The sequence below is a fragment of the Balearica regulorum genome, chromosome 3 (genome assembly GCF_011004875.1).
Source record: "Balearica regulorum gibbericeps isolate bBalReg1 chromosome 3, bBalReg1.pri, whole genome shotgun sequence".
In the NCBI taxonomy this organism is placed as follows: Eukaryota; Metazoa; Chordata; class Aves; order Gruiformes; family Gruidae; genus Balearica; species Balearica regulorum.
This window is the reverse complement of record NC_046186.1, coordinates 26055937-26081796: the sequence shown is the minus strand read 5'-3', so window position 1 is coordinate 26081796 and position 25860 is coordinate 26055937. Positions and strand designations below refer to the sequence as shown.

General features: G+C 35.9%; 2 protein-coding genes across 8 annotated transcripts in view; one reads left to right on the top strand and one right to left on the bottom strand.

Moving 5' to 3' along the window:
- Positions 1-25860, bottom strand: part of MCPH1 (microcephalin 1) — a 133318-nt gene that overhangs the window by 43916 nt on the left and 63542 nt on the right. The window lies entirely within an intron of this gene.
- ANGPT2 (angiopoietin 2) overlaps positions 1-25860 on the top strand; it is a 45765-nt gene that overhangs the window by 7986 nt on the left and 11919 nt on the right. The window contains exons 2-5 of one of the 4 annotated variants that reach the window (XM_010297993.2): positions 15309-15464; positions 17557-17678; positions 19366-19598; positions 21876-22006. In XM_010297993.2, coding sequence (XP_010296295.1) covers positions 15309-15464; positions 17557-17678; positions 19366-19598; positions 21876-22006 — 642 coding nt within the window. The remainder of the gene's footprint in view (positions 1-15308; positions 15465-17556; positions 17679-19365; positions 19599-21875; positions 22007-25860) is intronic. The other 3 variants (XM_010297994.2, XM_010297995.2, XM_075747326.1) reach the window with 3 other exon arrangements.

Genomic DNA, 25860 nt, shown 5'->3' with positions numbered 1-25860 from the left:
AAAAGAGAAGGCTGATAGAATATGCAACCTTCTCTCCATCAACTCTCTCTGCTAGTAAAAGTATGGATGCAAATCTAGTATTCTTCACAGACTTAGATTACTGACAGAAGCTGTAAGGAGCGAAATGTTTCCCTCTCTAGATCACAGAATCATAGAATCATAGAATTCTTAGATGACAGCAACTTTCTTTCCAATTCAGCTGTCTCTAGAGACTCCTGTTAAACCCAAGTGTATTATAGTATCCTGACTTTGCTCAAACTCCCTTTAATACTATAGGGAAGAAATAAGCTTTTCAGTTGTGTGTTGTGTATTTGTTTTCAGGTTTCAAGCATCATGACAGAGCTTAAAAAAAAAGAAAAAGGAAACTAGATAGTGTACCTTTATCCTCTGAGGAAGGACATATCAACTTTCTGTCATTGATTTTGGTCAGGGATTAAAATCAGTGTGTTGTGGTAACACAGCTGAGAGCTTAACAGACTATCTTATTGAATAGCTAGCTACGACATCTTATTTAAGTTTCCAGAAGGGGGGAAAAACCATCACAGCTTTCTCAATGTTAGCAATTGAAATTCTTTAAAGACGACGTTCAATTTTTAGACTCTCTAGTACCTTTTAATAATGTAATTATTAAGAAATTGTAAATAGCTGCGTTCATTTCAAAAGCTGTGCTAAAGCATACACGAGGAGCAGAGTAATTCAGTATAAAGTCAAAACTAGCATATTAGAGCGTTCTGGTGTGGTGCAGCGTAATCAATCACACAACTGTCATCATTTGAGATACTTCAGAAGCAATGTTTTAGTATGCTTTTTGAATAAAGTGTTTGTCGAAACCACATGAAAACACAGTAGGGAAACGTTTGATCTTTAATTATCACTCTGCTTAATAGAACTTTTGGACAGGGAGAAAAGCGAAAAGTTCTCATCTTTGGAGAAAGAAAACTTGCATCCATTTAAAAATGGTAGGATCTGCTTCAAATCTCTAGTATAAAAATGACCGAGCAGCGTATTAAGCCTCTTTGCAGCAGAGGCTTAATAATAAACAGCAGCTTTGCAGACCTGTTCACTCTCACGCCGCAAGCATAAGGAGTCGTTCACCTCGTGTACTCACGATATCAGCTGCATCGCTATGCTTGCTTTTTGGGTCAGGCCTGCACCTGACGTGCGTGATCCTGGAAGGAAAAAGCCTCTTTTGTTCCATTCTGTCAGGGTGTGGGAATGGGGAGACACCCAGTTCAGTGGAAAGGACATTTCCTGGGCAACAGCAATAGCCCTTACCCCACCAGCAGCTCCCCTACACGTGGTATGACGTCAGTGTACCGGAGGCCTGCCTGTCATTATACGACCTGATGTATAGTCTTACACTGAGGTATTTGAGTAAGCAGAGAGGTTTAATTTTGATAGCTGGCACCTAAAAATCATTTTATCTTCCTCCAAAGAACTTGACGAGATCATATGAAGACCCTTCATATACTTTCTTCAGGTCCTTTCCTTGGAACTACAACATTATGTTCTGTACCACTGCTTCTGCACAACCATTTAATCCCCAATTTCCATTTGCAAGATGTAACCAACTGCAAGGTGGTAGTTCAAACCCACAGCTTCGAAGTGAAGTATAAACCAGCCCCTTAGGAGAATGTGCCGATCGATCAAGAAGCAGTAGCCCTTTTTTTCCATGATACCAGCTGCCAGCTGACAATCTCAGCTGTGGAAAGAGTCAACATTCAAACATCAAAAAAGCCGCACATCAAGACTAGAATATATGTAGCAGTGGAAAACACACTTGCCATACTTTCCTCTTGCATTAACAAATATCCTGTCCATTCAGGCAGTTCAATATTCAAGAAAATTCCCTGGTGAAAACTTAATGAAACAATTTCCATGTTTTTGCTTTTCTTTTCAGAAAGCTTTTCTATAAACAGGATAATTCAACTATTCAAAGGGAACACCAACTTCCAGTTTCTTAATACAACTTTAAAAAAACGGACAAAGTAGGCAAAAGACAGATTAAGTGAATGAGTAAAACCAGATAAAATCTTCTATTTTTCTGCTTCCAGGGAATTGACTTAAATAAAACTAAACTTCCTTGCGTGAGGTCTGAACTTTGACCATATTAACTATCCCTGTGTTTTCACTTATGTCAAACTTGCATCCTGATGCCAGATTTTCTGTCAGATATAATGGTTGCCTATAAAGTAATAGTAAATTAAAAAACCCTGTTGTAACTGCTTCTGGAGCCTTACTGGGAATGTTTTCTGAAAACTAGTCTGACATGATGAAACAAAGTTCAAATAACTAGAAGGTAAACCCCAAGACTAATAACCTAACCCTTAGAGAGAGTATAAACTGCAACACATATAAACAGTCTGACCCTGTTGAAATCTTAACACATACAAGCAAGGATTCTGACAACTATAGTTTACCAGCTACAGAAGAAAGTTTAAATATAGTTAATAATACCCTAATTTTTTTCCCCTGACACATAAGGTTATTTGACTTGCATCTAGAGAAAACTTATCCATGTCTTGAGTTCAGCTTCTTTGTTATGGTAAACTTTATTATTTTAAAAAGGCTCTGAGGACAGCATATAAAAAGCTAGCTCAACTCTAGGCAAGTAGAAAAATTCTCACTAACTTATTAGTGAAACTGAGATTTCATCTGATGTATCTAAAACCTAATTTGACTCAAAAGGTGAATTTTTTTTTTTAATATTTTTTAAAGTTGGTAATGGAGTAAACCAGTAAATCAGACATGTGCTTTAAGGCTTAATTCATGTGGACTACTTCTAACTAGTAAGGATGCTACTGGAACAGAAAAAAAAGAGTGATGATTTTAATCACAATCAATGTGCATTTTCTTTTTCTTGTCCTTCTCAAGTCCATGTGGGAGTAAAATTTCCTGAGTCTCATCCAGTCAAGTCCTTTGCACTCAACGTTTTCCTCAGTGAATTTTCTTCCAATTTCACAATGTTTTTTAACCCTGAAGCCAACCAGTCAATTCCTTCCCTCAGCTGGCTTTAAAATCAGTCTTCCAGCCCCCTTTTGCAGTTCATTGCCTTCATGAATTCCTATCCCTGACACATCCATTTTAAAAATTCTGCTCACACAGATTCAGTTCCTTTTTTTTTTTTTTTTTAACAACTTCTTTCCCTTCATTAAGACCATTCAGCTTCTTGGCTGTCCAGTCTGAATTGCCTTTTTTCTTCGTCCCTTGTCATTCAGGATTCTCAGTTCTGGATTCTTTTGTCCTCACTGTTAAATTTCTGTTTAACCTTCACCTACATGCGTACTCTCCTGGGTATTAGGATAGATAGCTTCTTTTTCTGGCTAGTTGCATGCAGTATTAATGACATTGTACTTTCTCTGTTGCTAGATGTGGTTACTCATCTTGAGGGTAGAGTCTTGCATCCAAGGAAATCTTTGGAAAGTACATTTAAAAGTCTCCTTCTTCGGTGGCCCATCTCATCCGATCTTGGCAGACAGGCACACTGGCCTCCCATAAAACACCCATCCTGTAGTGCATAGCTTTGGTTCTCGGCCATTTTTGCTAAGATTTCCTCTTCTATTGTAATCAATGGTAACAGCTTCATTTGTTTTGAGAGGACCTGGCTCCAGTTTCTGGTCTTCAGAGAAGGGCATCAACTGGCAGCTGCCTGGCTTCAGGCTTTCAGGAGCACTGACTGGAGCCCAGCTCGAGAGGTGACTTTCCATCACCACCTGAGTGCTCTGTGGGGCACCAAAGAGGAACTTTTGGAAGCAATGGATTGAAGGACTTTTCTTCTTGGTTCTGTTCCAGCAAGCTAAACTGCCTGCTCTTAGATGGATAGTCCTAGCTATTGAGGCAAAAAAAAAAATCTATTTTTTTATCAGGATTACATAATTTAAAGTATTTTTTTCTGCATCACACACTACACTTTGTTTCTGCAATATGCTGCCTATACGTGCTGATCTTATTTCCAAATATTTATGTTTGTCCACTCTTAACACAGTAGCCTCCTGTTTTATCTTTCAAGCATGGAATTCCTCAGAAGCTTTTGCTTTAAAGACTTTTAACTGTGCTAATGGAACAGCAAAGGGAAATAAATAAATGGTATTTGACAAGAACATATCAAGATGCTCAGTTTTTTAACTAAGCAGAGGTGACCACCTTGACCACCTGAGCTTCCCTTACTTAAGGCAGCACTTGGTGCTTTCTGTAGTCACAGTCAAGTCCATTTTAGTTTTGGAGTCCTGCTTCCTCCACCCAGTGTTTTGGAAACCTCAGGGAAGTTCTCTGACAGGTCTGGTCTGGCAAGGGAGGAATTTTCAGACTGGTGATGAAAATGTAGCAGCTTTGCAGACACACCACCTCCCCTGTCCATCTAGTATCTTAGCAATGGAGACAGTGGAGAGAAAGATGCAGCATGTCTTAAAGAAAAGAACCACTGCACTTGAGAGAGGAAATTACCTTTTTCTTTCTTTTTGCAAATGTACAGGAAAATCAGTGTGTGAGTTCTTGGTAAAGAAATTCAATCCTTCAAAACTGAAATCAGCAGCTGACACATGCACTCTCTCAAAGTCTTGAGGATTCAAAAGCTGGCAGGTCTTCAGCTCAAATGACTGGTTCTCTCTTGGTAGCATCATCATTGAGGCTTCTTCTTCAAGAAAAAAAAAAAATCTTATAAAAGCTCCAGAAACTATATTTAGAAGCCAGCATGTTGCAAAGTTTAAGAACTACTCAAAATGCTTTCAGTTTCCTTTATCTGTGAAGTTTAAAAAAAATTCTAATGATTTTTCATGCTGAAAGATGCTCTGTGAACACAGCTTTGAAACAGGAGACACCCAGTTTTATGGCTTACAAAAGGGACTAATTGTGTTCCACAGCTTCCTAACTAGTTTGATCCTTGAACTCCGAATCATTCTTCCTTCTGGTTGGAAGTGGAATGCAAGATGACTGCTTCCCTAGAAAGCAATGCTGAGAATGAACTGTGAATGCCTAGCTCTTTTTCACTTCCCCAATAACATATTTTAAAAGAGGAATTTGGTTCATGTTTCTTCTGAAAATTGCACTATAATTTGCTCTGCCACATCATGAGCTATTCTGTAAAATAGGCTGTCCTGTTGAAAGAGGAATTCATAACAAAATTAACTTGATAGTTTAAGTTAAGAGAAAAGAGACAAATGGTTTTCTAGTAAGAAAAATCTGTTCCGGATATAAATTCACTAAAAATTTTGTAAAGTTTATAAGATTTTATAGCCCATGTCTTTCAGAAAAAATGTCTTAAGTACCCTTATCATCAGCTTTTATTTCAGCTGCCTGTTGCTCAGTGCAATGGAAAAAAATCTGCAAGTGGGTAAGGATGACTTTAGATCTGGGATCTTAGCATGTGTTTATTCAAATGTGGGCTTTTTAGGACATATCTCATCTTTGTACCAGTCTGGTAAAATCCTGATTCACTGATGGTAGCATGGAAGTACAAAATATGACTGAAAATTTGTAGGCTTGTCTCCAAAAAGTTTGAATATTCAATTTCTGAAATTATAGCCCAGTGCCATAACCTAGTATTTAAAAATGAAGTATCAATTAGCAGTATTTCTTACATGTTCTTAAATAAGAAATCCTAATTTTGAATGTTGGTGGCTTGTTGCACATAACGAGGAATATTTATATTAATTTCAGTGAATGGCAGAAGCATCACTGGCTTCTTGTCTTCCTGGCTTCAGTGCTACTGAACTTCGGCAAAATGCCATTCATGACTCAGAGTATTTATTTATTTATTCTTTATTTTTAGACTAATGGGAACTTTATGAATTCCTTCCCTGACTTCTAAGAGAAATACCACTTAGCTGTGATCCTGAAAAATGGTGATTCAGAATCTTAGATTACTGCCTTAATGAATATACTTAACTCTTAATGAGAGTGGTTAATCACCATAGAATTGGTTTTCGTTCTGAAGATCCTGTTGTTAAATTTTGCTTTTAAATTATGTCCTTACCCGTATAGAAACTCAGACTACTGTAAGATTTTTAAGGCTACTACTTAGTGACAACATTTTTTTGAAATCTCAAGGATATTTTTCATTTGCAATTTTATTTACACCTCTTAAAAATGCACATCTGTGCACCGTATAAACTATATGCGTCATATATAGTAGAAAGAACCTATGTCATCCTCCAAGTGACAAACCACGTGAAAACACGTGTGCAGTTAGGAAAGCAGTAGTGCGATATCACATGTACAAAACAAGCTCAGTGTTTGGAATCGTGGGAGCTCAACTCTAAGACAGCCTTTGGGATAGTTTCAGCTCTCAAAGTCTCTTTCCTTTTCCTATGCACTCCTTTGATTTTTCTAGGTTATCATTTTGACTGTAACTTTTGTAGTTAGTTCAAAACATAAAGTAGAAAGTATGATCATGCTGCAATACCTTTTGGTATTAGGAACAAAATACTTTCAGTCAAGAACACAGAGTGAAAGTCACTCTTCATAAGTATTTGCACAAGCAATTAAGACATTTGATGCATTTAATTTCATGTTATATTAATGAAATATTCGGTTTTTCTTCAAGTAGATTATTCCCAGTGAAGGGGAGAATTTTTTCCTTCTGCTAGAAAGTATAAATTATGAAAGCATAACAAACAGCTTCCTCTAAATGAGATATAATCAGACATGAGAATAAGTTGGTAAGCTTTCATGTAGTGCACAAGTGGCATTAACTGAACCATCGCCTGCGTATAATTTACTTTAAAATCTGTATTCACTATTTTAAGAGTTAGCATTTAAACCTTTAGTATTTTATTACACAATTTTAGCTTGAATATTTTCCAATAAATCACAGCTCACTTTCAGCTAGTATTCATTTATGATGTTACTTTCACCTTTTGTTTGCTGACAGGAAAATGAGATAAGAGAAAAATCTTAGCTGGAGGTCTGGACAGGCAGACATGCTCGATGGGGCATGTAAGAAGCTAATAGCGTAGAGACATCTCAAGCATTCCCATATACATTCCCAAAAGATTTTTTCCCTCCCTTGAGAAACAACACATAGTCTATAGGGACTTCCTGCCCCAGGAAAAGAAAAAAAGAAAAAAAAAAAGGCAATTTTAAAAGTCTCTTTTCTAGACACAAGTGCGTTTTTTCTTCTGCAGTGTACGTACTAATTTTTCCCAAAAGTTACAAGCTACTAAAATTGATAACTGACTTTCAAAAAAACATAGAAAAAATACTATTTTATTAAAAGCTAATTTAAAATAGCTTGAGGTCTGATTGATGGGGATTGATGCAATGCCCTTAAAAATGTGTTCCCTTAGGTCTGTCAAGATAAATGGATCTTGGAAAGCATAGTGATTCGTCCATTTTTGTTCTAACTCTAAGCAGTAGCAACATTGATAGACTGCAAAAACAAGTCTGAAAACCTATTTTAAAGAGAACAAAACTGTCTGCAAAATTGAATTTTTTACAGTATTTTGTCTTCATAACACCAATACATTGCAGTGATGTGGAAATATAAATATAAGCACACACGGAAAGCCTGGCAATATTGTGCTTCATTCATTACATACATGCACATGAAGCAGCATGTGTGCCATATATATGTAGATAAAATGCTTCACGTTGCTTATATGAACTGCTGTGATAAAATTGCTGTGTTCACATATTTAATGACACTGTTTTCTTCTTTTTATAAAGACTACCTCACATTTCACTCTTATCCATGTTCAATAGGATCCAAGAAGATAGTCTCATCCCAAGAAAACTTTCCTAGTGTGCAGACTTCAATAAGACCACAAATAAACAATCTACCTATTTAGTATTTTAATTGAAAGTGAAGTCTGTTAAAATATTCTTTGACAAAACTGTATTTTATGTCTTTAGGTACCAAAATGTATCTGTGAATCAGAAATTTAAGGATTCTGTGGTGTATATGGATGACCTTCTACAATGTGACAGTTGCACATTGGCACAAAGTTTGAAAAAAACCTTTCAAATTATGGACTAAATTCTACTTCAGATGAGTCATGAAGAAACCAGACATGGCCACAATCCAAAGAACACTTCCACTCTGAAACAACGTCAGGCAACTAAGACCAAGCATTACTGGGTTAAAGATAACTCAAGACATCTGGAGTATGAGAAGTACGAAGGTCTCATCTGTACTCTGAAAAAGTATTCAGGAAAAGAACTGATGAGATTCATTAGCATTTTTCTTATTTTGCTCTCTCACTAGAACTAAGCAAAATTGATTATGGATGCTTAAGTTCACTTAACATCTTGATCACTTTTGTGAGCATCTTAGGGAACAAAATGTCAGGATGATGACCACGGGTCTTGGAAGGGCTAATTATGTTCCTTTGGTTTAAATTCACAAAGATAAGTTTTGAGTAAAGCACAGAACATTTTTAGTAGGGATGCAAGAACAAGAACTCAAAAAGCTTTTGACAGCTTTAATATATGTCAAACACTGTAGCTTCAATGCATATCTAAAAAATGCCTAGCTGTAAATGTTGTATATTCTCTTGCTAGGTTTTCAACTGGATCTACTCCACTTTTGGAAATTAAAAAAAAAAAAATAGAGGGAAAAAACCTGCAGACGTCATTATCCCTGCAATTTTCTCTGTATCTACATTAGATGACTAAGCATGCAATATGTGTTGTAATACAACCTGTTCAATATTTGTGCAAGTTCTTTTGAACTATTTCATAAATTAATTACTAGGCACAATCAAAGTCGGAATAGAAATAGCTGTTTCTCATGGAAACCTTATGCATATTCTTTGGTTTTCTCCATTGAAAATATGAAGAAAGCTAGGTTTAGTTAAATTATTCCATGTTTATCAGACCGCTGCTGCCAAGAATATGAAGGATCTAAAACTTCAAATTAATGGCAGGAGAACAATCAGTTGTCACTGTGATCAGAGGAAGATAATGACCCTCATATGCACTGATATCCTTAGGAGAGTATTAGGCAAAGTCTGTATTTAAAACTCCAGCATATAATTTTAAACCATGTTACTTCTTAAAATAACTTTTCTACACTATCAACAGCCACAATTATCTTAGTATCAGTTTTGACATCTAGGAGAGATCCACAATCCACAAACTTTACAGGAAATTGTCCCTTGTTTTCTTTTAGGTTAGTGTCTCCAGGCTTAGTAAAAAGCTCAACAACAAATACGAGAGCCGGTGCAAGGAAGGGAGCAGGAACAGGTGGCTGGGGCATGGAGGTGTATGACCTCTCCATTTGGCTGGCAATCAGCTGTTAGATAGAATGAATAACCCAAAATGCAGCTGAGCTTCATACAGTGTATCACACGTAGCAGTTGCCGAGTTTATGGGGCTAATGACATTTTTCATGCAATGAATCTGCTGATCTAAATACAGGGCTGTAGAGATATGACTGCAGATAAACTTTAACCTCTTTCTCCTAGCAGGTACAGTTTTAGAATCACAGATTGGTAGGGGTTGGAAGGGACCTCTGGAGACCATCTAGTCCAACCCCCCTGCTAAAGCAGGATCACCTAGAGCAGGTTGCACAGGATCACGTCCAGGCGGGTTTTGAATATGTCCAGAGATATTGTGGAGTCCAGAGACACCACAACCTCTCTGGGCAGCCTGTTCCAGTGCTCGGTCACCTTCAAAGTAAAGAAGTTTTTCCTCATATGGAAATGGAATGTCCTGTGTTCCAGGTTGTGCCTGTTGCCACTTGTCCTGTCGCTGAACATCACTGAAGAGAGTCTGGCCCCATCCTTTCAACACCTGCCCTTTAGATATTTATGAATTTTGATCACATCCCCTTTCAGTTTTCTCTTCTCCAGGCTAAAATGGAGAACAGATGCTTTATTGTAAGAATAAAGATTACCTTCAGATTTCAGTAGACAAGTTGTGAGAAAGCCTAAAAACAGTGCTTTTGGAATTCTCTCAAGCTTAGAAATGAATTCTCAAAGTGGTAAATTGCTTAGTCTAGTAATCCATATTTGATTCAAGGAAAAAATATCTTGATAGATACTGATGATCTTAGGGGTGGATACAAAGGATCATGTAGCTCCAGCCATCTACCTACTTCTTCTAGGGGACACAGCACTATGTTGAAACTCATGATTAACATTACGTCTCCCTGAAAATAAATGGTACAGTTGACAGATTATAAACATTAAGAAAATCACCAAACTTTATTTGGAAAGACTAACTCCAATAACTGACAAATTCTATAAAACGGAACTAGCAGCCAGTACTATTTGTACCATTTATATGGGGTATCATTTAGCAAAGAAAGGATGTATGTATTCATACAGCTATAAATGCTGCCAGGAACATGACCGTTTAATTAGTATAGACTAACCATTTGGCAGCAAAGAACAAAAGCAAGACCTCGTTTCAAGGCTCTTCATTGAAATAAGTGTTGGCAACCCTTCATAAAGGATTAATACTATCTCTGTGAATGGTTAGAAAACAAATTTCTTTTAATGCATACTCTACGTGTTGTCTTTTCTTTCTTGCCAATTTAAAGGTTGCTTAAAAAAAAGACAATCTTGGCTATAAATGCAATGTTTTGGAATGTGCTCCAATATGATTCATCTGTCCTCATTCTTTTGGTAACTTAGCTAAAGTATTTTTGTCAAATTTTATGATTTGATGTGATTTGAAGTAATAAAGCATGACAGCCCCAAATTGATGACCATAGAGAATTTTGTCTCTCTAAAAATGCATCACCATAATGACATTACAAACCTTAATTGTGAAATTATTTTTTCAATTTTCCCAGCTGTTTTTGCAATTTAAGCATAGTTTAGGAGACAGGCTTTTTCCCATCTGTGCTTTCATTTTTATATTTACTTTCTTCAAGAATACATGCCAGCCAAAGTCTTGCACAAAAAATAGAATGTTTCATGAAAAAAATCCCATGAAGAATCACTGAAATGCTATAAACTAACTATTCCTTCTTTCAAATCCGAGTGTATTAATACCTCTTTCCCTCTCCCCTGCAATTGCCTTAAGATAGGATTCATTGATTGACTTACTCCCTCAAAAGCAGAGTTTCTGAAAGAAGATGCATCGCTAATAGTCAGCTATTAGGTTTTGACAATTACTTTGTCCAAAATAACTATCATGCAATCAAGGTTAACATATGTCAACACAAGCCTTATATGCCAGTTATTAATTGAATTAAAAAGATTTAAAATAATCTTCCCATAACTACCCATGTGGCAAGGAGAAATCTGGCAAATAATCCCTGTTGCACCTTCCAAATTTGAGCAAAATATTGGAGCAGTCAAACATGCTGTTCAAACCAAACTGCCAAGCTTCTGAACTCATGGATGGGGACGGAAGCGTTTCCTTCCTGTGCCCTTCCCTCTTGTAAATGACCCAAGCTATTCTTCCCCCTTCAGAAATTCTAAGTCTGCTACTGCTTATAAGAGAAGGAGGCTCCTTGGCAGGAGCTGATGAATAGCACTCTACAAAGAGGTATCCACAAAGAACTGCAGTCTTGCAAAACTAATCCTCCGCGCTGTGGATGAAGCTCAGCCTTGGCTGCCTTCACTGGAGCCTGTACTGAAAAAGTTCTTCCACCCCCCTCTCAGGGAAACCCAAGGGCTTCACTTTCGGAGAGCATGCAATGGGAACATGTTCTGCTCTCGCTGAGGTCAGTGCGAGATGATGGGCATTTTGGATGAAAGTAATTCTGTTATTCGTCTTTGAAGAAAGACGAAAGTAAGCACCTGCCACTAAAAAAATTATGAAATGTAGTTATAAAAAGTCCTACTTTCTACAGTTTTGTATTGTATGAAGAAGAGAGGAATATAAGCAAAGAGGGATGAGTGCGTGTCTTGGTTCAGGTCAAGAAAAGAGATTTTATGATGTGTACATGCAGAGAATGCACAACAGTGGGAGAGGATTAGTGAATATGACAGAAAGAACAGAAGGGGTTTATGTAATCATGCTTTGTAGGATTTTTAGGGGAAAGAAACCGCAAGGAGCTCCAAAGCCACTTAATAGGTCAATATAATGTTGATGCTTAATGTTGCTCTAAATTAGAATAAATGAGCCAGATTATGAAACTGGCTTTAAATCTTAAAAAAAATCCCTTTTGATGTTCATATTTCATGCTTTCAAGTACGTACAAATACCATATTCCCTAAGTTAGTTACTTAATATTTTTAAGTTGAAAAACAGATGTGAAGACAAACTGTTAAACTGGAGTCAAGAGAATACAGTGATTTAGAATACATCACATGAATGACATATTATTTGAAAAAGGTTAGATACTTGGAGGTAGGCTTATACTCACAGATATTCAAATAAGATAAATTATGAAAATGCAGATCTGTGTGTCCAGACAAAACTGCTTTCTGAGGCTGCAAGCACAGTGACAAGGGGTATAAAAATCTGGCAACCAGAACCACCAGATGCCTTAAATTGTAATCACAGGTTTTGCGGACTGTAATCAGAGCAACCTTACAGCTGTGTGTTTTAACTGGGCAATTGCCTAAGCCTACCGTAAAATGTTTACCTTACCTTTAAGCCAAGAATTAACTCATTTTCTAGTAGTGGGTTTTGGAATAACTCACTGATAACATTTTCAAAGAAGTCATGCAGTTCTGTAATCCTATTTGCAGAGATGACTTTGCTCAGAGTCTCATTCTGATCTCTTTCTAGTGAACGTGGAACTAACCTTGCAGAATGAGGTTTAATATCCACAATTATTTTACAAAAGAATCAAAGCTTTTCATCAGTCTTTCTTCATCTATTGCCTTCTTTTTTTCTGTGTGCCTTCTTTCTAAATTAAAGACGACGCAATATTTTCAGTGCTTACACATATGGTAGCTCTCTGATACCTGAAGTGTCTCACTCCTTTTTTTCCCCTCTGTATGTTCTTTTTTCCCCCAGTGTCCCTTCTAACTGCAGATGTGCATTGAGTCTGTCAGGCGAGGCCATATCCTTGATCTTTATAAAGGCATTACAATACTTGACTGTGGTACTGAGGCAAATAACATGCATTATGGAGATCTCCTTTTAACAGAGGTGCATTTGAGCAAAGGTCTTTTCCAAGTTGTCTATAATGATGTCCAGTTCTCCCGTTTCAGTTGCTAAAATTAATTTGGACTCATATAAATTGTTTAATCCTCAGATGTCTAGCCTTTTCAGAGGGGCTGTTGTTGTTTTCAGTCTTTCATGGAGCAGCATCTAATGTTAGTGAAAAATTACTTATTTTTATCTATATAAAAGCCTTCAGAATTTTGCACATCTCCTTGGACTATGGTGCTCTAAATACAATTTTGCGCTGGTTTTAAAATTAAATTATCACTATACTCCAGCATCTTGTGGCCTAATCATCAAGGACCAATGATGTCTTACCATTACTACACAATTAAAAGCCACTGACCAGCACAAAAGAATAAGCTTACCTAAAAGATGTCAACAAAGTTTTTTAAAAAATCCAACATGTTTGGTCAAATTAGATTTGTCTCTGGGTGGGGAAGCTTTTGAAAATGAGGAATATCCAGGAGCAAAAGGTAACACTTAAGAACTGATCCTGTGAACAGGGAGCAACTCTAATTGCCATAGTGTGATGGCGATTGAAGATACCCGTGTTAAATTATCATGCCAAACTCCAGTTGATTGTATGCTTACTTTTAGTATTCAAAAAGGTTATTATACATCTAAAGGCTGTCTAAAGGCTAGTTTTAAATCCTTGTGGTACACCTGAGAAGTTAAGTACACTTAGGCAGTAGTACAGTAGATGTGGTCAAAGCTTGTGCCAGATCTGAAATCTCGGTTGTGCCTTGCAGTTCACCAGCTGCACACGGAGAATGGAGTGAAGAAAAGTTCGCTTTGAAAGTTTGGTCACACTGGACAAAAAGAAATAATGCTTACCTCAAACTAAGAATATACTTCCAGTTTTAACGATTTTAACTTCTTAATACACGCTGTTTTCTTCATTTGCCACTTTAAAAAAACAACTGTGAAGTCAGAAAAAAATTAAAAATAAATCCAGTCCTTGGCTCAAATAATATTTAAGGGGGAAACATTCCAAGCTGATAGATCTGCCAATTGATCTTTAGCTGGTCAGAAGTGGAATGGCTATATCTGAACAGTGGTCTGATAAAATATTAAATCATAAGCTGCTTTTTCCTCACTGATATGGAAACTAGCCATACAATAACATCCAAATCTCGTCCTCACTACAGGCCACTATTCATATCAAGATAGCATTATCAAAATCATGTTTAAAAAAATCAAGATATCAACTTGTTTTACCATTTTCCTTAGATTAGGAGTTGGTGATGTTTTATAATTTGTGCTTAATGATACTAGCTATTTGTTATTAGCTCGTATCCTCTTTGTAGGTACAGCATGAAGCTCAAGCATGTTCTCTTGCTAGAACAATGTTGGAGTGAAATAGAAGTTTGATTCTAGAAATTTCTAGAAATTTTCCCAGTCAACAACAACAACAACAAAAGAGAAATCACGTGGGCTGGATTTTTAAGAGTTCAAACATAAGCAATGAATCATGAAAGAAATATGAAATATTTGCAAAGTTATTGAGAACATGATATTAAAGAAGCACAGAGAAAAATCAGGCTGCGTTTGGATAATCCAGATATGTGGAAGGAAAGACTTCATGAAAGGGTACTTGAATTTTCTTTTTGCTACTTATTTTCTCCTTGCTTTCCTTGAAAGCAGTGTACTCTGGTATAAAATGACTACCAAAAAAGTCTTATTAGTTTAGCATAGAAATGACTTCAGAATCAAGTATTTAAAACAGTTTTTACATTCCTAAATATGAAGCATTTAAAGTATTTATAGGTTTTCCTACTGTTTCGTGTCTTTATTTTAAATTCTCTCTGATAGAAATGTGCACATAATAGTGTGAAATGACATCTGACCTCTCCTCTGACTTCTAGCCATGTGATGAAAAATGCTTTTGAAAATATTTAAGTCTAGATACAGGAAGATGACTAAACTCCTAAGCTTTTGTCTTCTAAAAAAATTCCCATCGCTGCCGAAGCTGGAGAAGCTCCTCTGGTGGTTACAGTGGTGGGAGCACTGAGGCAGAAAAGCTTCCAAGTGCCCGCAAGCATTCTCACCACCCCGCCTTCTACCTACCTCCTGCAAATCTCTGTTCCTGCTGTTGGAAAACGCATGGCCACACATTCCTTGTCATATTTGCCCTTCCTCTCACAGAGCTTAACATTTGGGAAACTTCACATAAATGCATAACAGACAAGGACAAGGAACAAATTTGTTTAGCAAGGCAGCCAGCAGGCTTACTGTACTACCCCCCCTTCCAACATTTAAAGAATGCAACTATCTTCTCTCTTTCCTTTCCCATGTAGCTTGAGAATTACATCCAAGACAGTATGAAGAAAGAAATGGTAGAGATCCAGCAAACTGCAGTGCAGAACCAGACTGCAGTAATGATTGAAATAGGCACAAACTTACTAAATCAAACAGCTGAACAGACCCGCAAATTAACAGATGTTGAAGCACAAGTAAGTAATGAATTTCAACCTAACAATGCTTCTGCGTCCCAAACACCTACATCTATACATTTAATGCAGTTTAGTGTTACACTGTTCAGTTCAACAGTTAGAAGTCAATTATTATAATCAGCAGCTCTACCCATCTTAAGGAAAGATTAGTATTTGGTAAAACATAGTTCCATCTCAAGCTCACTGTTGTCTTTTGAAAAACTTCCATTACAGCAGGAGTCGACATATGTCCAGCAAGACAATTGTTATATTAATCTTTAAAGATAATGTACTTAAAAATACTAGAGTATATCCAAGCATCAATTGGGTACTAGTATGCCTTTATACAACCCTTCTTGTATATCTCTGTTGATTATTCACCCCTCACCACCAGATCTTAGCTAAAAGAGAGCTCCTTCAAACTTTGCCTTTGTTCCACCAGGCTAAGTGCTTTTTTACATTTAATTTTTTTTTTTAGTATTTTAAAAAAATATTTTATGAACAAAAATGCATCATTTTAATGAATGTTTTCACAGAAGAAGTGGGATAACAGTTCTTTTCCAGCACAATGCACTATAGTATTGTTATTTATCAGAGGGATAAATCAGAGATGAATAATGAAAAAAAGGAAACAGAAGGCAGCTACCAGAAAAGTATATTCACACATAAATAAACTTGCCTACCGTATATATTATTCTCTAAATGATTTAGAACAAAAAAAAAGGTAATAGGTTTAATTATTGTGTTAATTGAAAAGCATTAACTACAGTAAGACATTCTGTGAAACAGAGTGCAAATTTTAATATGTTCTAAGGACAAGTCTAATCCGTGCAGAAAGGTGTGTATTTGTAGTTTTGCTAACATGGTAGGAAAATTCAGAAATACAACTCCCAAAAGAAAAAGTTAATATAGTATGTAGCATATAACATTTTGTATAATGTAAGTAGCATGCAAAACCTAAAATCCTTGTTAGACATTTTACTATCTGCATAATTCATCCAATGGTTCAATTACATTTTTAACCTAAACCAAGCCTTTGTGAACTCTTTGATAACTGATAGTTCATAACTCACAGTTGTGCTGAATTCAACTTTCTAATTGTATTATTCAGGAGCCCAGTATTTTGCACATGTTGAGAGAATGTATTTATTCATTCACAGTAATGTCTCTATAGAAATTATTCAGTTATTTTCTGCTTAGAGGAAGAAAATCATCACTGTAATTTTCCTTCTCTGCTTGAAATTACCGATGACTGGGTTAAGGGCTTAATTAACAACATAAGGAAATTAACCAAACAATTGCTCTCTCAAGGACACTTACTTTTGGCAATAGTTTTCAATTACACTTAAGTGTGAAATCATGTCCTGAATGGCTGTTTAACATGAAGGACATGAGTAATCAATTCTTCCTGCCAACGAAAGCCAAATTCTGTTGAATTAAAAAAAGCTGTTCTAAAGCAATAAGAAAATATTTCTAGAAAACATGCCTCAAGTAATGCAATCCAATACAAACTAAAAAATATCTTCCATGTTTCCTAATATCTGCATTTCTTCACTTAAAGATGCAAATAAATTTAGACAGTAAACAATACATATTGAGAAGCAAACATTAAAGTGAAGGAATAAGTCGACAGAAGTGTGGTCGCATGATAAACACTTTAAAATATAATTTGGGATTGAGGAAAACAGCTAAAATGGACTACCTAGCGATTTCAACCAGTGAGAGATATGCAAAATACTTTCTTTCTACACCAGATTGAGAAAACAACTCAACTTATTCTCTGAACAACAACTGTAATAGTTCCAGTAATGAAATAAGAATATCATAACAGAACTAAAGTACACAGTAACTCTCAGCCATTGGTCAGAAACATAGCATACTACTGAAATATTCTCAGTGATACATGGTAGTGTAACAACAAAATTACTGCAACTCTGTGTATTCTTCTTCATTCTAATTCTATGAGCATTTGTGCCCAAATTAAGTGTTCAAAAATAATTTTTTTTAATTAGAGGCTTAAGTAGAGATTTGCATGATTTCACAACATAAAGAAATTACAATCTATTTTAAAAAAGTATCTTGATTTTCAAATATTTTTGTAAATTTTATTTAGGTATTAAACCAGACAACCAGACTTGAACTTCAGCTTTTGGAACACTCTCTTTCAACAAACAAACTAGAAAGACAGATTTCAGATCAGACCAACGAGATAACTAAATTACAAGAAAAAAACAGGTAAGTTTGCCTGCCAACTCAATGAAATGCTGTTCCCTGAAGGGCCCTTCTAATGGTTTTAGAAACAAATGTACTCAAGTAGGAAAATAAGGCCTTGTACAGAAGTTCCCCACACTCAGCTATGCTCATTACAAAGGTCATATATTATGTAAGGCCTGGAGAATCATGCAGGTTTATTCTTCTTGTGTTCTGTTTTTATATAATTCTTCACTATCTAAAGTTCTGCTTTACAGGAGGAACTTAAGGTTAAAACTGAAGTACTTCTCAGTACTTCAGTTGTAGCTAATTCATACTGTTCTTTAGATTTACCCAGATGAAGATACGGATTATGTCGTCTGACTCAAACTAACCCAGTGCCACCACATCTCTAAAATTGTATTTCCATGAGTACAGCTATCCTAATACACAATTAGGTCATTGCCACAATTTTTTTCTAACCTGGTCAGAAAAGTCAAATACTGCTTCTATTCAATGTTTCTTACTAGTCAATCTTTTGAAATTCAGGCTGATAACCAACTATTACTGCTGTCCATTTCTCTTCTCAGCTGCTGTCCAAAGGGCTCATACTTTTTTTCAGCTAGTTTCATTTTCATATCACCAGGGTCTTATTTTACTTTTGGCAATAAATAGTTTACAGAGAAATCTAAAAGCAGCAATAACAGTAAGTTTTCTCCTTCAAAGCCATGTTTGTCAATGAGAACCATATGTGCAAAGTGCTTTTTATGTTAGAAGAATTAGCTTAAAAAAACCAGGAGACATGTTTTGACATTTTTGTTCACTACTCTGCTACATTTATATATGCTCCCTAAAGGTTTTATCTACCAGCTAAATAAAAACAAACATCCTTATCAAATGGAAAGCAAAGTAAATACTGAATTTTAAAATGTCACTTTTTTGTGTTGAACTCAGCAGACTTTAGACTACCCTTGTAAAACCCATGTAAACACAAAAGCATTGTTTTTCACCTAACAAAGATGATCTGTCATTGAGTTAATCTGCTTGAAACATAATTATAAGGTTCAGGATTTTTTTCTATAACAGTAATGGATTTTATGTGAACTGCTCCGTTCTGGCCATGCGTCTTTTAACATCAGCTTTCTCAGAGTCTGCATCAGAATAATTGCCAATGAAATAATTTTCCTACTCGCTCCAGCTCCAGACCTGGAGATGCGTAACACATCTTCAAGTAACTATTTGCAGGTTTCCCTGTCTTAACACCATAACATTAATTTCTGTTAAGAATACATTTTATTATGATACAGGACATTTAAAAAGGAGTGAAACATGAAATCCTTCACTATTATGCCTAAACTCTGAGAGAATGGTATTCGAGACACTATAAGTAACGGTTACTTTGGGTCTACATCCATTTTATACTCCCTGTACTTCTAGCACTACTATCCTTTTTTCAGGACCAAACTATATCCTTCCTTTCATAACCACTCAATTGTTACACTTTAAAAGCCTGTGATACAGACTATATAATGTTGTTTATAATGTACTAATTAGTTATATAATAAATTAAAACATACATATCAAACTAAACTCAGCTTTCCTTTCGCTTTCTACTGCATGCAAGGCCTCAGAAAATGAAGTTGAGTACTTAGAAACTCCTGCAACAGGCTTAATTCTCTTGACTTCAGCTGAGAATTGTTTCTGAGGAGCCTAACTGTAATCTTTTATTTAGCTTTCTAGAAAAAAGAGTTCTTGAGATGGAAGACAAGCACACACTTCAGCTGAAGTCAATAAAAGATGAAAAAGATCAGCTTCAAGTCCTAGTAGACAGACAGAATTCTATTATAGAAGAACTAGAAAAACAGTTAGTTACAGCTACAGTAAACAACTCAGTTCTGCAAAAACAGCAACATGATCTCATGGAGACTGTTCATAACTTGCTTACTATGATATCTACACCAAACTGTAAGTAAAAGCAGATATGTTTATATCATTTGAGTGACATTCCCTAATTTGTGTACATTGCTACCTATAAAGTCTTACAACCAGTTTGCCCAAACTTCTACTTCTTAAAAAGAATATTTTGGTTTTTCTTTAAATTCTGCATCTGAGTTTACTAACCTGTGTTTTAGGAGTGGGGGAACCACCACCATTTATGTGGTTTCTTTTCAACATTTTGCTCATCTTCTGTGGTTTATATTGGTTTGCCTGCCCACTTCTCCAGTGGTTCAACAAAATACAGAGACGCCAAGTATCATTCATCTCACTTGGCATTCATTCATCTGACAAAACATACTCCCTTGACCATATGTCTGGGTTAGACTGCATGATGTAGGCCTGTAGCTTTTTTTCCATGGCTTGCAAAGGTTGCTTTTGCCACCTGTCATTGCTTTATGCTCATAGAGTTAATTGAGAAAGGACAAATTATAGTGGCTATTAAAGGTAAAGGAATCAGCACTGGCCCGGTTTTTAGCACCTACATATGCCCCAGACAACAGAAAGGACCAGCCCAGGGCAGCAGGTACTCCCAAAAGTCTTCCAGTCTTTCACTGAAGCTTCCCTATTCATCCTAAAAATCCCTCAGCCTAGCAAATTTTATAGACAATAACCTCACACCTAAATGCCTGACAGCCCTGCAACAAATAATGACTACCAAGCACAGCTTCCAAATTTATGTAGATTCACATGCTCCAGAAAAAACCCACACAAACTATAAGCTGAAGGTTATGGCTAAACAGGGTTTAAACAAATTAGCAAATTCCTTACCTTGAGTTTCATGTCTGATACAGAATTTTGACAAACTAAAAAGGTATAGGTATGCTGTATAAAAGAGTAAAGAATCTGGCATGTTTGCCTGTAAAGTTCTCAGGGCTGGAAACACACAAGCTTATAGAACCTCAAAAAAATATTTAAAATTAAATAGTAGAAAAATTTAACACAGTTGCGATAACAACTTAAAAGACAGTATAGATAGACTATGCCACATTACTGTAGGTTGGATCACAGAAAAGGAAAAGGGTGTTCAGAAGTCCTTGCTTTCAGTAGTGTCCTAAATAACACGATGGTGTAGGTTTTTCTAAGCAAAGCAAATCCCCTTAATTTTTTTCCTTAATAACTGACACTATCCCCTTAAATACCATTACCAAGGCTGTACATGTTCCTGCTGATGTCATCAGCTATGCTAGTGCACAAATAAGTAAACAAGTCAAAGTCATGTTGGCTACAACACTGTTAAACCCAGAGTGGAAAAAATAATGAATGTTTGCCAAAAAGACAAAATTAGCAGGGAAAGCTTCTAAGACAGTATACAAACAATAGAGTGTGGAAAAACAATTAAAACACCGAACGTGTTATTTTTATATTTAAGGCAAAGCATGTAAACAGGTAAATAATGAATAAGCAAGCTAAAGAGAACATAATAAGCAACTAGAATATAAGCATATATTTATATGGCACCTAAAACTTTGTACTAACTGCCGTGCTTGTTAGATTAAATTAAGAGGGAAAATACACAGAACCAACCCCAAAAGGGTCAAATATGAAGTATCAGTCAGCAGGCGAAATGCCAGGAAATTCCAACCTCCATAGTTAATAAAAAGCTGAACAAAAAGATGAGCCTTAGATTGTTCTGTAAAACAAGAAGGCTTAGGCATATTAAAATGTATTTTTTACACAAATGAATTCCAGAAGGGATGTTTCCTTGGTCGGTTGGGCTAAACTACTTCAGCTTGGTACGTATGAAGTTGTTCCTGCTCAGCACAGCGGCAAAAAACCCACCTAAAACTTTGTAGAAGTAGTTATTCCAGTCAGCTGTATTATAAAAGTCTCATGTTAGATTCCACAATTTTGGAGTAGGCGCCAAAGGACATTGTTAATATAATCAGTTGCTAGTCAGGTATGTTTGTACTAGCAGTTAATGCAGGCAGAGGTTTTAATGCATGCAAAGGCAATGAATGGAAGCAGGAACTGTTCAACTGGATGAGATGCTGTACCGTAAGTTTTCTTATTCAACATATTAATAAGTGTCATCACTTTTCAAGCTATCAAGCAACCACACTCATATCAGAATAACTTCTCTAAGTAAGATAAAGTAACAACACACACAATTAATACCTTGATCTGTCATTTCTTTCAGGACCAGGCATATTTTTCGGAACTGCAAAGCTGATTACATCATTAATTGCTTCTTAGTAACTTTCATTCATCTCCTCTTAATGCCTTCAATTTCTATTATATTTTTAGCAGCTAAGAACAACTTCATTGCTAAAGAGGAGCAAATCAGCTTCAAAGACTGTGCCGAAGCTTTCAAATCTGGACTGACAACAAGTGGAATCTACACCTTAACAGTTCCTAACACTGCACAAGAAAAGAAGGTAGGATGGCTATAAATTGCTACCTAGGCATACTGTGTGTTAAAAAGTTATTTGTTCTGGTAAATATGCTATTTTAAAGGCAAGTTAATAGTGAAGTTTATTACTTAACCATGTTTTTATGAGAATTTCATCACTTACAGATCTGGATATCTCACAGGAAGAAGAAAGTCCTTCAGGTGAAATCTTGGCTCAGTTGAAATGAATGAGCATTTTGTTACTCACTTCCGCATGCCAGAATTTCATTTTTTGTTTCCACGTAATTAACACAATTTAAGCAATGTAGTACTGTAATTTCTTTATAAAAATCTGTAACTCCAACACAATTGCTCTGCATGATCAGCAATCTCCTGGCTCCTATAAGTTCTTAGTACCTTCATACGCCCAAGTCCCTTCAGGTGGCAGGAGGTAAAATCAGGGGCATGGAAGAGTACTCATCAAAGTGTACTCATGTGAGCAGTCTACTAGTAGTGGACTCATGTATGGGTTCCAGTTATTTGTTATGCAGCGTTTTAAGGGCCTTCGTGTAACAATTAGATTAGCAATTAGATCAGCACAACTGACACTGGGTAACAGAGGGGACTTTCCTGGAAAATACTGCTCTGATATAAATAAAAGGTGACAGTCTGCAGTAGTTTCACTAGATTAGTTTAAATACCTCTATGGATATTTTTTCCCCCCTATGTGTTTAATTGGAATGAACTTCAATGTCAATTTAAGTTAAAGCAATACACCATACCTCTGTGGAAGAGACCTTGAGTTAAACATGGATGAAACACTGGATGCATGACAGAGATGCTCCATCTACTGAAGTAAATAAAATGATAAAGCTTCAGATAATATAATTCAGTTGAAATAATCAATAAAAGTCCCAGGTGGATTGTGAGGATAAAGAACCCAAAACTGCAGTGAGCATTCCAAGGAGTGGGGCTCAAATGATGAACATTTGTTTCCAACTTTTCAGATACAGCAGGCTGAGGAGGGACATTTGAATATAACCAAAATGCTTAATATATTTCTTAGACAACACTAAATAATTTTCTAATGTTTTATAATTTCATATTGTAGACATTTCCTTACCAAAAAAAAAAAAAAAAAGGAAGTATTTTACGGAATTCCTAAGGCTCTACTTTATTATATCAGAAATATTTGGAGGGAAAAAACCCCTAACATTAAATGTACAAAAGCAGAGAAAAATGAGGGCACCTGTGGAAAAGCAATTGGCAAAACTCTGACAGAAAAAGCATTTTTTTCCAGATTTTGATAGTAAAGGTTTAAAAATTAAGTGACCAGTCTTTGAAGTGCCAGAACTTCATCTAGCCCAAGCCTTACAGAGCTCTCAACTAAAGGAAATAAGCAATTTGTTTGGGTAAGATCTATAAAATACAATACATAAAACCTGCAATTTTTGGAGATATCATCTAGTAAAATGATGGTATCTGCAGTCTGCTTCGCTTGGAAAAAAAAAAGAGGCTGGTTTTCCTTTGGAATAGTCTAGTCTATATTCAATACATCTGTTTCACAAGAAAATTAGTTACATAAGATGCAATAAAGTGTTTTATTACATACGAAGCAGAATGGCATTGAAATAGCATAGATTTCTACAATCACAATTTTAAATGCTAAAGAAAATGAAGCTACTGCATCTCTAAAGTAATAGATTGCAGCAGTCTTTGTCAGACATCTCAGGAAGGGTTTCATTCCTTGAATCTCTTAATATTACTTGTCTGAACCTTTTAACTTAGGTTTTAATTTTACTAACAACTAGAATACACAGAGCATGCGTATTTTCTAAAAGCAGACACAACTGCATGCCATATTACAGAATGAAAATTTCTGTTATAAATGTTAACATTCATTTTCAAAGCCATAAATGTTTAGGCAATTTATGTGATCTGAGAAGCCAGAGCAATGCACGTTTCTACAAAACTAAAACCTACCGAAATATTCTATCCCTGAAACAGAAGTACAATTGGAAATTTCCTACACTATAAAATATTAAATGCTTTACATTTGAGCATGGAGGCCTAAAACACTTAACAGAAATACCCATTTTGGTAATTGACTAGGTTAAAAAGAGTAGTTAAACCTTAATAATTTAAATAAATTAGTAATTAATAATATTAAAGATTTTTAATCTTACTCTGCCCACTTCAGATAGAGTGAATAAAAGACACTTAAAAAGGCAGCAAAGGTCTTTCTTACTATATGGTATGAAAAATAAGAGACTAAAAAGTTTTAATCTGATGCAGATTTTTTTATACGAATACAGATGCATAAGAGGAGTTGTCAAGGGAAGTGAAGGTTTAGGGATAATCAACATGTTACACCATTTTCAACTGTTTATGATGTAGATGGCCACTCGGACCAGGAAACAGAATGACCTTTTTTATTTGCCAAAAGTGCTGCACTGCTGTTTATGTTTTTGTCTTTTCCTCTTCTAACACCTTCTGACCTCCCAACAGGCTTATAAACAACTTCTGTATAATCTGTAACTGATCCCATTTACTAATTTGTCTCCCATTATAATCCAAAACTAAAGAATTGCATATGAGAGCTGAAAGGAAAACAATTATTTCATTCCATTAATATTTTCAAGCTTTCAAACTTTCCTGTTCTGCACCAGGACAAAAGCTAAGTCCTTTTAAAAACACTGAGGAAAAACAGCAAAAGACTGCTGACACAAGGAAAAAAAACCCATGAAAAGTCAATAGCTTCACGTTTACAGCAATTACCTGAACCAATTAACCTCCTGGTCTTAACCAGGCAGAATAGTTGAGTCTGGATGACCCTAATATATTAGCTCAACCGTTACCACAACCATTACCAACATACTACCCCAAATCTTAAAATAGTGGCTAAGCTCTTCCCCATTTCCATCCCTATTGAGCTAAATTTTTGCCCCAGAACTGAGACACATTGCAAACGAAGGCCTTTTTAATCAAAACTTTCTTGCAGAAAGTGATTTGGTCACGTCTGAATTTACCAACACAAATGGTTTTGCATAACTTTCCTAAAAAGTGATCATCCAGATAACTAGCTAGTCATTTCAAAAAGAGCCCATGCCATGGATCTTACGTCTAAAATACACAAACACAAATTGTTTGCAACCCCAAGCATTACAAAAGAACATGTGTGTAGCTTCTCCAATACAGTAAGAGGTCAGATGAGGGGGTTTTTTGGTGAATTTTAGAAGTTTCATCATCTGTCTTTTTCACTGGTAAATGTTATTAGGTTAAATTACATATAAACCACACATGTAGTTATTTTTTTCCAGAACAAGGAAATTAAGACTGCAATTCTTACCTAGTCACATCTCTAGAAGCTAGAGATAGCAGAATACAAAATCATTGAGCATCATGACTCAAAAATGTTCAGACAACAGCCAAAAGTGATGCAAAGGGAAACGGCACAGATGTGGCAACCGCACTTGCTTTGGTATAAAAACTAGTGGATCTTCATCCTGATAACTCAGCCAGAGCCTTACCATTCCGAAAGTAGGTCTGAAAACACTTATATCCCAAATATCCTAATGTACAAGAAAAAAAGAAGAAAAATTACTTGCTCTGAAAGTCAACTTCCTAGACAGTGAAGACATCAGATTGACTGCTCACAGCTTACGTGCTTATAGTCTTTGGAAAAGGGACTACTTCTGGTTACACGTACCTTAGAGCTTTTTCAAAAACACAGCACTGGTCTTTAGCTGGAGGTGAAAAATATAAACAGCTGACCTTAGCTCTCACAGTGCTACAGCTGCTAGAACTGTAAGTACTGAAGCAGTTCACAAGATAAATCAAATATTCCCCCTGCCAATTTGTTGTAATTTGAGAGGCTAATCTGTATTCTTTTTGGCATCT